This window comes from Colias philodice, chromosome 14 (genome assembly GCF_061535455.1).
Source record: "Colias philodice isolate Cphi_HAF_F1 chromosome 14, ilColPhil1 Martin Lab GWU primary, whole genome shotgun sequence".
NCBI lineage: Eukaryota > Metazoa > Arthropoda > Insecta > Lepidoptera > Pieridae > Colias > Colias philodice.
Genome location: NC_143099.1, coordinates 6841045 through 6860620, shown reverse-complemented (window position 1 = coordinate 6860620; position 19576 = coordinate 6841045). Strand labels below are relative to the sequence as shown.

The window sequence follows — 19576 nt, the reverse complement described above, 5'->3', positions numbered from 1 at the left end:
AACATAATTGGCTGGTAAGCTTCGAATGGACTGAACGTCCAATTTCGTATGAAACCTAGTTCAAATTTTCATCAGGTATAAGACTGAAATCGTGGCAATCAGTATCGACGTCACGTTGATCGATCCCTCAATCAAATTGTGAAATTAACCAATTAACTGCAGACCACAAGTCAATGACCGTACTATCTATTGGGAGACGAATCCGTGAATAATGCTTGTATGGTTTATATCCTATGGAACTGTCTTGTACTTTTATTATAATACTGCAGATGTTTGATAGTCTTCAGATTTGTATGAAATGAACGTTTCTAAACATTACTAATATAATATGGAAAAAAATAGAGTAGTTTTATAGTTTTCATACTATTCCCATTTAATACATACAAAAATAATCCAAAATATATTATAAAATGTGCATCTACTATTAAATTTTTTAAATGTAAGCTTTTAGCACTATCTTGAGCTAATATCGAATATCAGGAAGTGATCCTTTTAAAATGTCATGTCACTTCTGGCAAGGCATTATTGCCGCTTCTAGGTTTCCTATAAATATGTAATCAAAATTATATCTTCATTGAAACTCATCTTATTATTACCACTTATTACTGTAAATAAATTTCTTTAAAAGGAAATATGTTATTCATAACATACTCATACAATAATAATATCTCTACAAAAACTTGTCATATACGACCCGAATAAATTAAATTATTTCGATTGACAGTAAAAAGCTTTCCATAATGTTTTATTAACCCTGAATCGATGCAAAATATTATACTCATATATAAATGATATGTTGAATATTTCGCCTTGATTTAAATAAATTAATATTGAACAAAAACACAACACAAGCATATCTGAGGACAAACTTTTCGATATATCTAGCGTCTGAATCAGTACAGCAAAAGTTTTCGTTCATTATAATCGTGTATTAAGTTTTGTATCGTTGGAGGGAGAAAATAAAATTAATAGGACTTCAAAATGTTTTATAAACAAAGCATATTGTTTTTGTTAATCGTTATTTTCTGTGATCATACTCTTGCTAAAATAGCTCGTAAGTATTATGCATTTTTTATTTTTTTTGTTTATTTTCATTATCGCATTGATTTATCGTTTCTATGATTTTTGAATTTTTTTTATAAAAAAAAACAAATGAATTAATTTTACCTATTTTTTATTAATTATTTAATTATTATTATTATGCTGCGATATAAAACCCCAAATTATAATTAAACGCATTTATTCCATTTTAAAAGTTTTATGGTTTCGACTGATTTGAAAATTACAATATTACATACCTACGATAAAAATTTAACGTTTACAAAAATAACATAATGGGGTAACATAATATATTATAATATTTTATAAACATATATTTACGTAGTGATTCCGAACATTTTAAAATAAGTTATAGAACTTTTCGGTGTTAGAAAATGATGCATTCTATCATGCACTTCTTGTAGCAGTGGAGAAGAGAAAAGCACTCCCTTATTTTTCTTTTTAAACCTAATAGTGAAAAGCAAAACAAATAAGACTACTATAATAATTTGTTATTAATAACTTAACTTCCAATATCTCAGATCAGATTTGTTTCGAAATATTAACTCATTATTTATTATATCGCAATATGATTTCGAAGGCTTCGATTTTGCAATTTCATTGCCTATACTCAAAGATGGAATATGTATTGCATATTGAAAATGTACCACATGTTCGTCTTCATTATTAGTTAAAAACTAACTTAATAAAGACTTAATTTTCTTATGACATAAAATACATTTTTGAATTAACGAATTTAGATAAATATGGGAAGACGTTTTAACCCTAATTGAGGGTATATAAATATTGAAGAAAGGATAGAACCGAACTAAAATGCGAACTTCCCAATTTTTCAATTATATTTTTGAATAGGTAGCTGAAATCCCCCAGCGCTTAGTAATCGAATTTAGTACCTACAACAATATTTGCCTTAAAATTTGTTTTACGAAAGCTTTCCCGATAATCACTATCCATTTAAAGTTATACAATGAAGATACATATTTTATTGAGAAATTTAGATAAGGCAACCAAAGCAGTTTCATTTGTAGAGTTTGTTTGTGTGTAGCGTTTTTTTAGTAAATTAAATATCCACTTATCGACGTTTTGTACCTCAAACTTTGTAAAGCTTTGTTGTTTAGAAATCTTTAAGCTATTTCGATATCCACCTCTAAAATATAAAACAGAGGTAAATCGCATTAATGGTTTTTCTTCACTTTTTTTTCCTTGTCCCTACAATGATATCATTCAAGACCTACCGCACTCAGTACATATTGAGATTTTAGAAGGTCTGTGGCAAGTTCATTGGCCCTATTCTTATAGTAAAGTGATTAGATACTACTTCAAACGTTTTAAAGTTCACCGTATGACTGGGCTCAAAAGGCTCATCATTAATTTGACCATAAAACATTACTGAAAGAAAAAAAATAATGCAAAACGAGTTAAATTAAATACTTTACGTTATTTGTATTAGTCTCAATTATAAGTAATTCAAATGTAAGAAAATACTTGGTTTATTGGGCTTTAAATGTGCAATAAAGCACACTTAGAATTTATTGCAACCGCAAGGCCACTGTAGAATTGTAAACAATCGTATAACATCACTTAATGTCAATTTCAACTACTTATTGGATCGTAAAATAAATAATATATACCTATCACACATGTAAATTTTAACGAAAAAAAAACAATAATATTTTTTGCATATTTGTAACTGGTTAGCTTCGGCTATTATTATCAAGGAAATGAATTTTGATTCTGTGTTTGTCTAAAAAATAATATAATATTTTATAGCTTCCGGTTTTGATTTGTACTATATATTCTAAACAACTTTTTGATAAATATAATCGTCAATTCGGTATTAGATTAATTATTACATTCTCAACGCATAGGACCTTAATCTATATTTTTTCCATTAGAATAATGCTAATCATTCTGTTTGATACCAGAAAATAAATTTCAGCATTCAAATCTAAATTTATATTCATGTACTTTTTAATTTCAGCCGATTATATCAAGCCATGTCCTGGTTTGAAGTCAGAATGTCTACAGAAAAATATTCAGGAGACAATCCCTTCGTTTGTAAAGGGAATCGCCGCTATAGGAATCAACTCTTCAGATCCTATGCACCAGGATAAAATAGAATTAGAGCTGCCCGGAGGTTTGAAAATCAATTTCAGAGATGGTGTCATGACTGGGCTCAAAAAATGCGTCGTGGAATCAGCTAGGTGTGTGTTCTGGTTATTTAGTGGCTGTAAGCTTCAAGTGTGCAATTTAGTCTTCTTTCTTAGTTTTGGATAGCTAATGTATTTTTTATAAGGAAATTCCGATTACTTAGCAGTACATACATACAACCATTGCTAAAATATATGTGTCTAGCAATAAATTAGGCTAAATTATCCAGGTTTAAATTTTGTCCAGATAGGTGAATAATTTTGGGAACTAAATGCATTGTTTGATTAGTGGGCTCCCTAATCACACGTAACTACATAAATCGGTTTAGAGATAGATTATTTGCATTATTGAGTTTACGAGACAAACATAATAATGACAACCAATTATTGGCTTACATGCATATAATTTGGTAACACAATTAATACAAGAAAAACACACATTCTGCGATATTTACTATGTACTTATTTTACATTAGATTAATTACTTATATTTTTGCAAGACATTCATCTAAACAAATTATATACTTCTCATTCGTAACCATTATTTTACAGCTACGTAGACTTAGAAGCAAAACTTTCCTTGAGATGTAATCTAACGATAAAGGGAAAATATACGGCCAAAGGAAGAGTTCTAATTGTAACAATAAATGGTGATGGAGATGCCAAAGTTAAAACTCGTAAGTGTATTAGTTTATGCGTTTTGTCTGATTTAAAAGAGCTATAAAAATTTTAAGAATAATTTGAGTTTGCTTCCGTAAAACAGCTTTTGGCATTAATTATGAACCGGAAGATTTTTAGCGAATTTAATTTATTGAAATAAAATAGCAATAGAGTTTAATTTATGTATGTGACATGTATTTACGTACTTGTTCTATGATCATATTTAATTATTATTTAATTTAATGACATAATTAGTTACAAAAGAAGATAACATGAAAACTTTCTATTGATTTAATATTATATCGAGTATGCGTGTCACATTGTCCTTTTGCCAACTTTATTTCGAAATGTATTCTTTAAACGTAATATAAAAATATAAATTTGACTTCAAGAATATTTTGATCAAATGAAAATGATGGAGAAGCATATCCATACTAATATTATAAATGCGAATGTAACTCTGTCTGTCTGTTACTCAATCACGTCTAAACTACTGAACCAATTGTCATGAAATTTGGTATGGAGATAGTTTGATACCCGAGAAAGGACATAGGCTACTTTTTATCCCGGGAAAATGACGCAATCCCGAAAATCCCACGGGAACGGGAACTATGCGGGTTTTTCTTTGACTGCGCGGGCGAAGCCGCGGGCGGAAAGCTAGTTATATATAAGTTTTTTAATACTTTGCTATGCTTTGTATTTATTTAAACGTAAACGAAAAATATAGAGCGTATTCGTTATTTTAATACTAAGTAAACTTTATTTTATGTTTATTAATATGTTAAACAATTTCCTTGTTTTCAGCTAACATTCATTTCGATTCGAAACTCATATTCGAAGATGTGACTCGAAACGGTGTTGTATACAGAGTGGTGAAAGATTACAAAGTAAAATATGAGTTCGGTGATAGAGTTACCTTTGTATTCACCAACTTATTCAAAGGAAACAAAGAACTCAGTAAGTATTTGCTTTTTAGCGTTTTAATATTGCGTTTGAACTTCTCTAGAGATGATTTACAGTACCTACTGATTCTACTAAAGATTTAATTTTTTTAAATAAAATAGAAGATTTATACTATAGAATAGTGTTTGTCAGTAACAATTATTTTTCACGACGATTATTCCGTCTCATTGTTAAATAATTAAAAATTATAATATAATTTAAAAAGTCGCGAGTCTCAGCTACTGTTATGAAAGTCGAACCTTGTAAGTTACATTACAACATTTTGTATTGCATCCATCTCATATAAGTATGTATAGTTTGAAAGTCAAGAGTTCATGCCAGATTGAGCAAAACAAACAAACGAAAATCCATACTAATTAATTATTATTATTTATGTATTGTCAGTGGGCGTGTGAGATCTTAGTATGTATCTTAATATGTTTGCGAAAGTGACGGCATTTTTACAACCACTTAGCGGTTAACCCTGACCTAAATACGCTAAAATTGCTCAATTAATGTTTTATCTAAATAAACAATGAAATACTGAGTTGGTATTCAAATCACTTAAATGAATTGACTATTTTCTTCTTTAATTTATAACAAGTGTACTTAGAAAATAGAAATGATAAATTTTATCAGTATTTAGAATAATATGGAAAGTTAACGTGTATTTCAATAATTTTGACCCTAGTTAAAACTACATATATTATACTTTTATTGTAAGCGCTATATTTTTACAAGAAATCCAAATTATAACATTGTAATTTTTTCTATTAGGTGAAGCAGTGTTGGCGTTCTTGAACGAAAATTGGAAGCAAGTCGTCGAAGAATTTGGGAAGCCCGTCGTTGATACAATTATAAGATTAACCTTTGATAATATCAAACAGTTCTTTGAGCGTATTCCAAAAGATGAACTTATCGTAGAGTAATTTTTGCTTTTAATTTATAATTAAGGCTGTTTTCTTAGAGAATGTGTCAACTGTCAAAGCATTAGTAGGGAAATGTCCAAAATAGCTGTGATTAATTATATTAAGTAATTACCATTTAGTTAATAGATACTTTAAGGACGTGATGTATTAAAGTAAACTTGTTTATAAGATTGATTGGAGTAAATAAATTCAGTAAAGTAAAAGTGTGTTATAGTTAATAAAATTACCTGTAAAAATGAGTATGGGAATGTGAATTTTCCCCATACAATATCCTTGATAAGACCTGAGTAAAAATAATATGTTTTATAATGATTTTATATAATCTTTACATTCAAAATATGTGGTTACTTCCAAATATTGCTATAGTAAAATCTTATATATAAAAATGAATCGCAAAATGTGTTGGTAAGCGCATAACTTGAGAACGGCTGAACCGATTTCGATAATTCTTTTTTTATTATATTCCTTGAAGTACGAGGATGGTTTTTATGTAGAGAAAACGTAAATATGTACCACGGGCGAAGCCGGGGCGGACCGCTAGTTTACTATAAAAATATTGAATATTAATGATAAAGTTAGTTACTGCGTCCTAATGTTGAAATAATAATACGGTTAATTATTTATTTGGAGGTTATTTTAGTCTACATAAAATTGAAAACCACTTACCGACTGGAAAATCGAAGGGATATATCATCGCAAAAAACTTTGACATAAAACTAAAAGGGTGAAATCCCTCTTCAAGCTTGAATTTTGGTATCAAATAGGTTTGTGTCTGAGGCATACTAGTAAATTTTATTTTCGTTCTGTCCTCCTCTTCGAACCAATCTTCAGTGTAACTCGCTTTGATGTTATTTTCTGTCACAAGCACATCGAGAGTCACATTATAAGGCTCAGAGTATTCGTATTCCTTCAAAATATCTTTCGTTATTGGAATGATTTGTACCGAGTTCATTTCAATCGTGTCGATGTCTATGAAGGGCTCGTCTGAATATTCAGTGGAGGTCGACGGAGGCGTTGAAAATGTCTCCGCTTCTTGCGTTGAAGTAGTCTTACGACCTGTTATGGAGTTTTTCAAATTGTTATACTTTTCTAACCAAGTTTTAACAGCTAAGGAATTATTGTTTTGTAAAAAATCCCTCTTTCTCAACATTCCACCGTTTTCGATCTCCAATCGATGCGCGTTTTCCATGTCGTAATGAACCGGCGCGTTGACTTGTCTATTATCTCTGTATGTGGTCTCGTAACAATTATCCCACACCAAATGGGAGGCGTTCGATGTGTTATTTATATCTTTATTTTCATTTTTACTTTCCATTCGCGGCGTGGAATTTCCTTTACGAAATGAAGGATAATTTTTTGCTACGTCTCCATCAGTTATTTCAACGTTCGTTTTTTCAATCGAGTAAATTGGTGAGATTGCTCGGAAATTTTCTTGTCGCGCTTCCAGCGTCTTGTCCGGGTCGGTGGGAGGAGCGACATCAAGATTGTATCCGGACGACACTGCGGGAGTCGTTTTTGAACTCAGCGCCGTTTCTCGCAAGGGAAAATCGGATTCGATCACGTCTTGTAACGTGTTTATCTCGTTCACTGGATTCGGAGCGGTTTGCGACATAACCCGACTTAGCAAGATTATGTAAATTATAGTGGATTTCATCTTTATGCCATATTTCACTTCTTACATCACTTCGCGACGTTTCATTACAACTATCGATGATGAACTAAGTTGTGGAGTAGGGCATTGAACAGGGTATTTGGAGCACTTAGCAGTCTGCCCGACGTCGCAGCACAATCGTATCATGTCGACTCCGCTGCCTTTACTGGATTATAGACAGAGTAATGAGAATGAAATGCTTCTCAAACGATTATTGTCAAAGGAAAAATTTTGTATGGAAATTCAATTTATCTTCATTAAGATGAGCATTGAATTAAATATTGATGGTAGAACTTTTTTAATATACAGGACTGTTTCAATAGATGCTAATTACTTAATAGCTTAATAATTAACATCTATTTAAACTTGTAAACATTCTGAATAAACCTTAAATTAGACACAGAAAATACAGTTTGTTTCAATATTCGTTTTTTTCTGTATACCTAGGTGTCACGACTCTTTCGACGTTCATCACCTTAACTACAATCTGTTTCTCATTCAAAATCGAAGCACGTTTTAGCTCATTTAATTTTTACCTAACTCAATTAATATCAACAAGTTTATTTTGGAATACTCTACCATAACACTTAATTCCCTCGAATAATAATCGATCGAGAACAATTCAAAAAATCGTCAGTAGTTATATCTTCAGTAATAATAAATGAATATAATAAAACAATGGGCATTACCTATTCTATGTTAAGAAACCGCAGCGGATTTTATCGACAATTTCCGATATGACATAAATACATGGCCAACAATATAAAGTAACGGGGTAATTGAGTTACAATATACTTAAACCTAACTACTGAATACCATTCATTCTATTGACTATCTTAAATATTTCTACTTATTCCAATTTTTACTAGAAACAATTTGAATTAATCGTTAAAACTTAACCTTAGCCCTTCCTAAACATTTCCGAGAAGGTCGTAATCACCCTTCATGCACAAAGTAATGTGACCCTTAAGTGGAAAGGTGTCAAAAGGTTTAAAAGTGTATTTTCGTTTGCGGCTAAAATGAGGGCACGTGCCCGTTAAGAGCCGTATGTGTGTTATGTCAACATACTGCTTTCTTTCGGGTTGAGGTTTCCGAGATTTTTTAAGGTAAATTGACTGGTCGTGCTAAAATCGGGTCAGCGGGTCTACGCGTCATGGAACCAGGAATGCATTTGGAGAAATTCTTTAGTTTATCCGAGTTAACTTGACCTATAGATAATTCCAGGTGAGTTATTTGAAAATCGAGTTTGATATTTTCTATTATTACTTACCAAATGACAAATTAGTACGCCTTGTTTGAACAAAAAGCTCATATAAAAGTGTCAGTAATCAATAACAGTCGATAATATGGAAACAATTCCTAATGATGAAAATGCAGATTCAACTCAGTTTTTAGAATTGCATATCCATAAAACAAAAACGCTTCCCGCCACTATATTACAATTACGCTATTTGTCACTATATTACATACATGCTTTGATCTTTAACTACGCAACGGATTTTAATTCAGTTTATTTTAATTTTATTTAATATAACGATCCAAAAGGAAGGCTTGAGTCATCATGTATTAAGATTTTGTACAAATTAGCCAAAATATAAGGATATATGTTGTGTGTAGAAGTCGGAAAAAAATTAGGCGTAGGTACGGGAGCTATCGACGAAAACGCTATCTAAACCCTTTGAGATATAACGAAATAATGTAGTGTATAAGTTACAGGTCTCCAGAAAAGTCCGTTATAGGACATGTCTATCTCTAAAGAGAACATACTCGTTATATCAATTTTATTACTTTAAAAAATTAGCAATTACAAAGTAGTAATTTGAAAGCTACTTACAGAATTACGGTACTAAATCTTATCATTTTAAATACGTAATTAGCTTGAGTATTTCATAAAGATTATTTTTTCCTTTTACACCTTTCATATTAAATGAATATTTTTGGAGTTATAGCAAAATAATTTAAAAAATGCGTCACGCAATGATTTTCTGTCGTTGTGATACGAACGGCGCCCTGCGTCAGGCGTGCGACAAGTTGTGCATTATTAGGTACTTGTTTAGTCGATAATAAGATAAAAAAAAAATAATGTAAAGTCACCAATCCTTGATAAGTATAAAAATTTTGAATTAAAACTGACCGTTTAAAATGGGAAGAAAAAGTGTGTAAAGAAGTCGGTTAGTTTACGTAAAGAAATATTTAATCCTGGCCATCCTTATCAGGATAATAAGATAAATTCATGCAATAATTGTATTGTTACTGGGTTTTGATAAGTATACAAAATTTTAATAAAATCCGTCTTTGAAAAGTGGGTCAAAATCGAATCGAAGGAGAATTGGAAGCTAATCCTGGCTATCCATATCAGGATAATAAGATAAATTTATGGAATTATTGTAATGTCATTCACATTGATATAAAGGGGCGCCTGTTGCGCCCCTTTATATCCGGCGCCCTGGGCGGTCGCCCAACCGCGCCCTACCCTAACGCCGCTACTGATAAAAAGTTACCATTAATCTATCTATTAATTTACAATGGAAGCAAGATTACATTATTCATTAACTTTTACCCAACTATGGAATTACCATAATGTCATGACATTTAAAGAAAATGCAATTGCAATCATGTGAATTATACCTCGAACTCTTCGAAGGTAACCTTTCAACAAAGTAAACATAATAACATTCCGATCGTGCATCCTTACTACATAACATATTATCGTATTTTCTATTTTTATTTAATTTCTAGACTCAAAACATGTAGGTAATAATCCTTTTTAGCACTTAGAAATGTTTTAATTATTAAAATTGACACTATAACATTACGCTGTAATATTTTTTGACATATTTAAAGTTTAACGACACCTTAATTATATACTCTAGCACGAAAAAGTTCATTCAAAATTATACCTTAAATCCACTCCATTTAGGGCGCATTTAAATCAATTATCTCAACAACTAGGGCGCGCTTCATCTTAGGTAGCCAGCGCTTAAAAGCCATTGCAAGCGACACCTTTTAGACATAATTGCAGGAGATCTGAGCAATTTCACATTAGAGAGCGGCATAATAAGCTTCAAGTTGCGGTTGAAATTTAATAAACAGAATCATTTTACAGTTTTTAATTTTTTATGGGTTCTTCCTGTAATAAATTCGCATTAAATCCTATTTCTGTTTTGTGGCAGTGGACTATAAATGAATGCATTACCCACATTGACATGACTAAAGCACACGTAGAATGCTCTACAGTAATTGATAAAAAGCAAAGATTTGTACATAATATATTTATTATATGCTGCTAATACTTAAAGATCGAGACTACAGTAATGAATTACACATATTTTTTAAATTTAAACATGAACCGTACGATTTCACCTAGTGTGAAATAATAATATTAGGACTCTATTAGTTTCCGAAGTAATCTCCTTAAATCGAGGCCGTAGAATTAGGAAGTTCCTGCAATTTATGCATCAGTAAATTCAAATTGGCGTTTGAAAGTAATTAAGTCTTGAGTCGGGAATGACCAGTGATTTACAGGCAATTTCCTTTAATATCCCCGATCTGATGAAATTGATTTATATCTGAATATTAATGGCTGTTTATTGAATGGTGTTATATTAATTTGTGTTTATAAATAAGTAGATCAAACGAATTTTCATATCTATCAGATTAACGTTGCGTTGGTGCGATAAATGCATTTCTTCACGTTTCAATGTAGCTCAAAATTTGATAATTTCCTTATCGATTCTAACAGCCCTTAATTGTGTGCACGGTATTAATCAAACATAAGCATGTGTTCTTATTTAATATCTATCAACGCAATAGGAAGGAATATAGGTACGTGTACAAAAATATTCATTAGAAGACAAAGTCCTACTACGTATTAGTCCACGTATAAAGTTGGGAATCGAAATTTGTAGACCTTTAAGTGCCTTTAAGTTGAGAATCTACAGGTTGGAGTTGCCAATTGAGAAGTATGATTTATTCATTTGAAATGTCAGTAATATTGTATTCGTAAAAACATTTATTACATAAAACAATACTTGCTGCATTTTATTGGCTGCTTAGCGACTGACCTGTTTCCCATTCAACTAACGTACTGTGATTTGAATATTGTATTTCATAGATTTTATCCATATGGTATACCTATAAGTAGTATTTTCATGTACAGGATTATACTCATTAATTTTACCTGCAAATGTCATGAAAAAACAATGTTCATTTTAAATTAAGTTAACTATCATATTCTATAAGGTCATTACAATTCAATGTTATGTTTTATCAAAATAAACAACATAATTTATCCGTGATTGACAATAAACCTTTTTTTTATTATGCTGTGGATGATTTTAATTATGCAAGTAGGTAATCAACAGTTAAGATGCTCTACTTGATCAAACTCAAACATATTTTTTTGTTCATTTAAACTCTGACAGGTATTTATGAATAACCAATTTGATCAATGATAAAGCTGTAAAAACATAAGACCTATTCAACAATGCATATCCTATTCAGATCTACACACGTGTCAGAAGTGAAACTTCTTTGGGAAGAAGATATCAAAATCGACGCCTTACTTCATGTGACGTGACGGTATTGTCTTGACGTGACCTTGAAATTTTACTCTCAACGCGACCAAAGGAGTTTCGCTTCAAAAATAACTTTTTTCGTATGAAAAAATAATTTTCCATTAGGAAGTACTCAACATATTCTAAAATTGTTGCACGTTTGATCACAAGGAGGATGCGAGCTAATCATCTCGCCAAAGTTATGTCAAATAAAACTTTTCCCACGTATACTTTTGATGGCAATTTTCCACAGCGAAGTTATAAAATCTAATATGGGAAAATGAAATAATATCAAACAGTATACAGATAGAATTTATATGAGAGTTGAATTATTTATGTTATTATTGCATACTATTCATTTTTGCAGCTAGTCAGAGGTCAGGAGTGATATTTAAATGAATTACCCGTAATATACTTATAAAACATCGTAGATGGTAATGAAGCTGATGTTTTATTAGATTGGTTCAGGAAAATATAACACATAGCGTGAAGAAATTCTGAACTGAACATACCTCTTTGGTGGTGTTGTTGAATCAATAAAAGTAATAATATAAAACTAGTGAAGAACTTTTTCCTCCAAGCTGTCTTAGCTTGCATGAAAATGTAATTAGAAAGTTAAACATTGTGAGGAAACCAGACTTAATTAGAGTTCTCTCTCCGGGCGGTGGAGACGCTCAATATCACAGATGTAAGTGAAATATAACATGGATTTAAATTTAACGTTATGCCATTTCACATCGTGGAAACGTGTCTTTGATGTATGTAAATTGTCTTACTTTCATTCAAAGTCTGGGAGTATAATGGAGGATTGAAATAAATGTAAGCCTTTTCAAAAATACTCATATTATATTCGTAGTATAATATTATGTTGACATAATAATCTTGCGGAGTTTAGAGGATATGCATTTCCCATCAGTTTTAATGATTATAATCCATACTAATATCACAGTATTACAATATTAGATATGGTAATACTGTGCTAATATTATAAATGCGAAAGTAACTCTGTCTGTCTGTCTGTTACTCAATCACGCCTAAACTACTGAACCAATTTTCATGAAAGGAGACCATTTTTTGTGGGCCCACCAAGACTCGGTAACGTATAGTAATAAAAAAAAACGTGTTAAAAATATAAAATTATATTATGAATTTTGAAGCTTCGTTGTTTTACAAACGAAACCGGAATCATGAAATCGAATTTAAAAAGCTTTATTTTGATATCATCCCTGCTGTAGTGCTGTCTAGAAACCAAGAACAATGGCCAACATTAAAAAAAATGGAACGAAACGTTTTTATCGATAGAATGAAAATAAAACCAAAAAGCGAAAAAAACTGCCTTAAACTTTAGAAACTGTTTTTATTCCTTTATTGTGATTGATAGCGATTTTAAATCCTGTAATTAATCAAATAAAACAATTTGTTTCTACTAAGCTAAAAAATCCGTGTTATATACGAAACGTTACATCTATTGGCTGCTTTGACAGAGGTCAGATAACAGATTCTACCTGTCGTAGAATGTAATGTTTTTAACATAAACAATGTTTTTATTTCCTATTTTAAAGTGTAATTGCTACAACTTAAGAGCGTTTAATATTACAATAGAACATGAATAATAGCATAGCTGTGCAAATGGATACCTATCCTAATATTATGTACCTACTCCTAGCCATAAATCACGTACCTACCTGCCTACTTAACTAATAATTTCTTATTTAATCAGTTTTCCCAATCGCTAAAATCGCATAAGGTCCAGAAACTTGAGGTACACACACACACACACACTTATATCTATTTTCTATACTATTTATAACCAAATCGGGTCTCTGTGTTTGTGGTACCTTCGCTGTTTCCGATTTCCGAGCTTGGAATCGTGACAATGTATGTGATGTTTTCTAATATTTATTTATTCATTAATTATTTATATATATATTGAACCCAATGATTCGGATGGGTCACACAAGACAAATCGCTCATTATCAGTTAGTTTTTATGTAGTTATGAGGTGAATGTTTGCACATCGTGTTTCTAAAGATTCCGGTTAAAACATGTAAAAGTAATGTCACCACTGTAATCTGGGGACTTCAAGGAACAAATTAACACACATTTCATTAATATACGCTAAGAAATTGAGGTGGGCCTATTCTCCAAACAAAAAAAATGGTCTCCTTTGGTATGGAGATATTTTGATACCCGAGAAAGGACATAGGCTACTTTTTATCCCGGGAAAATGATGTAATCCCGGAAATCCGACGGGAACGGGAACTATGCGGGTTTTTCTTTGACTGCGCGGGCGAAGCCGCGGGCGGAAACCTAGTTTATAATATATGGTCCGTCAACTTTAACTTTAATAAGTATCTCTGTAGAACGTATAAGCTATATTAGTAGGATGTAAAAATAAATTTATAACGAGCAAATGTGCAGATCAGCGTAAAACAAAAATTTTAAAGCCGTTGCTTTTACTTTTGTTTGTGATTTTCAAGAGAATCGAAGAAAGTTATTTATGAAATAATAATATATAATAATATTACAATTATCATAAGTTCAACATTTTTATATTCAATCATGTAAAAATACATGAAAATTTCGCATACAGGTACTTAAGTAGCTTTTACAATACAACTTTTCAGTTTTCATATAACAGCATGTTTTTCTCAACTTTTAATAACGGCTATATTGTAGGCTATTATGAGTGTTTAAGATAGTTGAACTAAAGTTTTGAATATAGTTGTAAGTGTCTCGAGTAATTATGACAAATAATGTTTGCCTAGAGGCCGTTATTATACATGACTTTTTATTTTTAATGAGAGCATTTGCTACGTCGCACTTATTTAACTTGGTGTTTCATTTTAATGAATAAGGTGAAACCTTAATTTTATGTAGACTTAAATGATACTATGTTTGAATTTTACTAGATTTGGTGATCATTTGAATATGAATGGTTTTCATCATTATATTTGTTGAAATTTATGTTAAATTCTTTTAGAAAATATTGAAGTAGGCGCTCATAATTATAATAGGTACACTAGCTGTGCCGCGCGATTTCACCCGCGAACTAACCAACGTGTAGAATCAAGTATTTCTAGAGCTCATGTACGTATAATTCTCACGTATGACCTATGAAAAGTTTTATCCAAATCTGTCAAGTCGATTTTACGTGAAAGAGTATCAATCAGATATCCATCCACTTGTTATTTAGATTTCTATGCATCAGCACCAACACTTTTCTAATACATACCTATTAGAATGATAATCCGGAAGAGGTTTTCACATAATTTAATTGATTTAATAGCAATAGAGATGCTATTCCTATACGGTAATATTGTTTCTCAACTCTTTATATTTATTTAAACCAATTAAAAAGGCTTTTTAGTAAAGCATGCGGACAATAAATTTGTAACAACGACGATACATACCTATTACTATGTCTGCAATAATATGGTACAGTTAAGTCCAAAGTTATACAAGTTTAGTTAACTTCCTACCGTCTCCATCTAAATCTCGTACATCGTGTAGGTATTCAAATAATAACATTATCTTATTTATAATCTATATAACAGATAATATTATAATACTGGTACCTATATACAAATAACATAACTATAAATAACATTGATTAGTCTATGTTTTATTAAAATGTCGACCTTTTAACAAGGTAATTTATTAGGATTCTTTAAGAAAATATAAAAAAAAATTCTTTTCAGCATGTGTTTACATAATATTGAACCATTATTCTAGTCATGGGTTATCTGAAAATCCATGTTCACAGCCATCACACGTGAAGGCTTTAGAAGCAGACTAGATAATATCCTATAAGATAGAAAAATGTCAGGTTCAAAAGGCATCAAGACGGAGATTGGTTCACGTGCGTCTTATTACTACATGACTTTGATAGAATGGGCACATAGGTATTCTAAGTCTAGTTGATCTTGGTCATAATGTTGGTTGCATTTTAGTAACAAAAGTAGTATTTTTAGCATATTTTATGCTAAAAATACTTACGAATCCAATATTGTATGGTAAATTGATTTAAATGTAGAGATAAAAATAAAATAAAATATAGTAAAAAAATATTTTTCATGAAACAGGTAATAAAGAGATGACGGTAAATTTCATAAACATTTTCAGTTCTGCTTAGTTGTAATCCAGTAACAAATGGATGATAAAGATTAAATAATATTTATTTTTATCAGTAGGTATAGGTAATCATTATAAGAGCCGTTTTTTCAATCCTTGGTTACAATTTATCCGTCTAATAAAGTATTACACGAACATATTAAAATGTCACCTGTAAACTGTCAAATACGGGCAATTAGAATACATTTTTGAAATGGTAGTTTAATACGTTATTCGACGAATAAGTTTTAACCAAGCATTGAAAAATCGGCCCTAAATGGAATACTATAATTATCTAGTACTTTGAGGTTCATATTGTATTCATGACAAATTATTTCAGTCGATACACCAATGATTACATTAAGATCGATTCCATGTTTAAAATATAACAATTAGTAATTAAAGTGTAGTGTTATGTTGATGTCACTAATTGACTTTGCGTGACGTGAAGATCTTAATTGCATTACTTAATACATTAATCTCTAATCTACGTGTAACAATTATAATAACAGCCTTTCACTGTATGCCTATTACTGCTTGATAGAAATGCTTTACGTATTATGATACAAGAACATAATCATGAAGATAACTGCGTGTACCTAGATATAAATTCCGCCAACGCTTGACGGAAGACGCGGGTTTGCATCCCGCCCCGTGGTCGAATTTTTTCTATTCTTAAAAAAAATATAATTTTACACAGTTTTTTTAATATATATAAAGGCAATATATAAAATTCAGATAAGTGTAAGTTATTCATCAAACAATCTGGCTTCAACATATTATTTTTGCAGCAGTAGTCCTCATACACACATGTTTTACCTAAATTTTTTTGTGTCTTCCTTATAGCATTCAAAAAGAACACAGTTCTTATAATAAACTCGTTTAATATAACATGAAAATGTGTTACACGTTTGCCTGATTACAGTATTAAGAGAGCGAGGACCCGTAATTCCGTGAAACTTCTAGAAGCCAGACAAGTTAATATGGTGTACCCACACATGATAAAATTAGAGACTGGTATTTCTTATAAATAATATTATATCCTATTATACCATATAGGTATAAAATGGATTTACGGATTAGCATGGAGACATATTATTAACTAGATTTGACGTAGGTACAAAGATATTCTTATCTCATGAACTTGTTAACCACTTTTTTATATGTTGATTCCTTTATAAATGTTATTATGAACTTAGGTATTTTTCCCGGAGCTAAGACAAGTGTAGAAAATAGACCACCAAACAATAACGTATGTATTGTATTAACATAGTTTATACATATCTACTTGCATGGCCACACACGCCCACTTGTTTTTCTTTTTTTCTTGTCGCATTCCAGCTCCTATTACACGGAAACTAATATTTCAGACGGCGCCTGTTCAATTATCTAAGGTTCTGTATAAAAATATTAAAGACATTTCGATGCCCTTCCTTTTACATTTAGAGCAAATTTTCATTAGCACATTAATCTATTTGACTTAGAAAATTAAGTCTCTTGGAACTGATTGGAATGAAAACATGAAACACTCGTGTAAAATCATACACTGGAAAAAAAATTAATTATAAATTGGCATAAATGTTTAAATTCCATTAACTTTAATATAAATTATAGAAGTGACACGATTCTAGAACGCTAAAACATCGTTACAAATAGAAAATAATTTCAAAAACATCTGCAAATATTTTACATAATAATATTTCGCTGTTGATTGCAGGCTAACATAGGAATGTGAAAAATATGTTCCACATATCGAGAGGTTTAAAGTACCGGGTTTCCTATTTGTAGTCTCGTTCAATACTTACGAATGGGTACTGAATATTCCGATGAATATGTACGGGATAATGACGTGTGGAAGCCAGGGATATGAGTTTTAAAATACTTCCTTCGTGAACACGTTTAAATGACGCTTTAGTAAAATATCTACGCGTGACGCGCCAGCTTCCCTCGTAATTCATAAAATATGTTTTCAAATGCGTTTTTAAGCATGGTGTGGGAATGTGAACAATTATGGTGGTCGTACAACATATTTTGAGGTATTTTAATTACACAGTGAGTGTTGTAGCGTATTGAACAATGTTTTATTTTGATACAATAGCTGGTAGGTCAAAATCAATTCAGAGAGACTCTACGCTGTAAGTATTCTACAGATAACTCATAGGATTATTAAATTGACGTACAGTACAATTTGGTGATAACCTGTTAATTGGAATACATGTTCATAGCACTGATCCCAAACAAATGGAATATTTAGATTTTATTAATTAAAATGCTATTCAACCTTTGTAGTACAGGATATTATATTCAATGAATGCAATAATATATTTGATTATTTCAATAATCAAATTACATACTGTTTTTACATGTATAGTTCATTCGGGGAATTCCGGAAAATTGTGAATACAATTTCAGAGCATTGTTTTATTTTGAGTATCGTGAAGGTATCGCATGAAAATAAACGGGTTTGATAGTAAAATCATTCATATTTGTTAAATCAATCACTAATTACGTATTAATTTAAAAGATATTATTGTATTTACCCCGTCATTCGGAATAACCCTAATCACTCATTAGTGAAAACACTTCAATGCATTCATTGAAGGTACCTTTTATTGTTACGATTCCTGTATACTTACAAAGACATTCACAATTCACACGTGTGCCCTAGTTTAAAATAACTCAAATACAATCGAGACTACTAATAATAATTACAAAACCATAATACAATTAGTATGCAAGGCCATCCGTTTATTTAACAAAACCGTGGGTTGTGTACGTCATAATCTTCTTATGGAGGATCACACGATCAAGTGTATTGTCCAATTATGGTTCTGTTATAAGATTTACTGACATTGAGAGAAGTACTAATAATAAACTAATGAAACAAAGAGCGTGTGTACCTGGCACACGTGTGAGAAGTGAAACATCTTTGGCAAGATTCAAAGATACCAAATTCGTCGTCTTACTCGGTACTCCATGTCGAGATCTTGAAATTTTACTATCAATCAAGAAGTTGCACATTATTATAAACTATGCAATATAACGTGTAAAAATAATGTGTGTTTTCTGATTGAGTTTAATAAATCCAGGCTCTCATAACAATTAATTAAATAATCCATATTAAACAATTAATATCTACAATGTTGTGTGAAGTCAAATGCGTAAAAATACACCACTTATATAAGTCATAAAATATATAATTATTACTGTATATAATATTGTAAACGTCTTACATAGAAGCATTACTCAGAGTACAAATAATAGATAATAATCCTGTTATTTATGGATAAGATAATGATGCAGGGTTAAAAGTCATGGTATTCAGCTCTATTAATAATTCCATAGTTATAACAGTGGCTCCTACGTGATATGAAATTGAATTGCATAGTAAATTATGGGGATATTTGCATAAAATTCACGTTAAATTAATATCCTTGATCTGTTTTTTAACGGTCGATATTAATAAATTAATGCCTGTAAGTTGTTTTATAATATGGAAACTAGATTTGAGCCTGC

At 30.8% G+C, this 19576-nt stretch overlaps 2 protein-coding genes across 6 annotated transcripts in view; one reads left to right on the top strand and one right to left on the bottom strand.

The window, feature by feature from the left end:
• The window catches only part of prom (prominin), a 39116-nt gene extending 31560 nt beyond the window's left edge, over positions 1-7556 (bottom strand). For all 5 annotated transcript variants that reach the window (XR_016316552.1, XR_016316551.1, XM_089703047.1 and 2 more), the window contains exons 1-2: positions 6407-7556; positions 5968-6023 (exon numbers count right to left, since the gene is read on the bottom strand). Coding sequence is in view for 3 of the 5 variants with exons in the window: in XM_089703047.1 (XP_089559173.1) it covers positions 5968-6023; positions 6407-7394 (1044 nt within the window). In the remaining 2 variants the exon portion in view is untranslated. The remainder of the gene's footprint in view (positions 1-5967; positions 6024-6406) is intronic.
• Positions 893-5953, top strand: LOC149482910 (protein takeout-like). The gene is made up of 5 exons (XM_089703087.1): positions 893-1054; positions 3041-3263; positions 3762-3886; positions 4674-4826; positions 5589-5953. Exons 1-5 carry the CDS (start codon positions 982-984, stop codon positions 5738-5740), a joined length of 726 nt encoding a protein of 241 aa, XP_089559213.1. The 5' UTR covers positions 893-981; the 3' UTR covers positions 5741-5953.
• Positions 7557-19576: the final 12020 nt, after the last annotated feature.

Excerpts from the sequence above, each read along its gene's own strand:
- LOC149482910 (XM_089703087.1), top strand. The coding sequence starts at position 982 with ATGTTTTATAAACAAAGCATATTGTTTTTGTTAATCGTTATTTTCTGT. Across the intron at positions 3,887-4,673 it reads AGATGCCAAAGTTAAAACTC|CTAACATTCATTTCGATTCG; the intron begins GTAAGTGTATTA and ends CCTTGTTTTCAG. Across the intron at positions 4,827-5,588 it reads CAAAGGAAACAAAGAACTCA|GTGAAGCAGTGTTGGCGTTC; the intron begins GTAAGTATTTGC and ends TTTTTCTATTAG.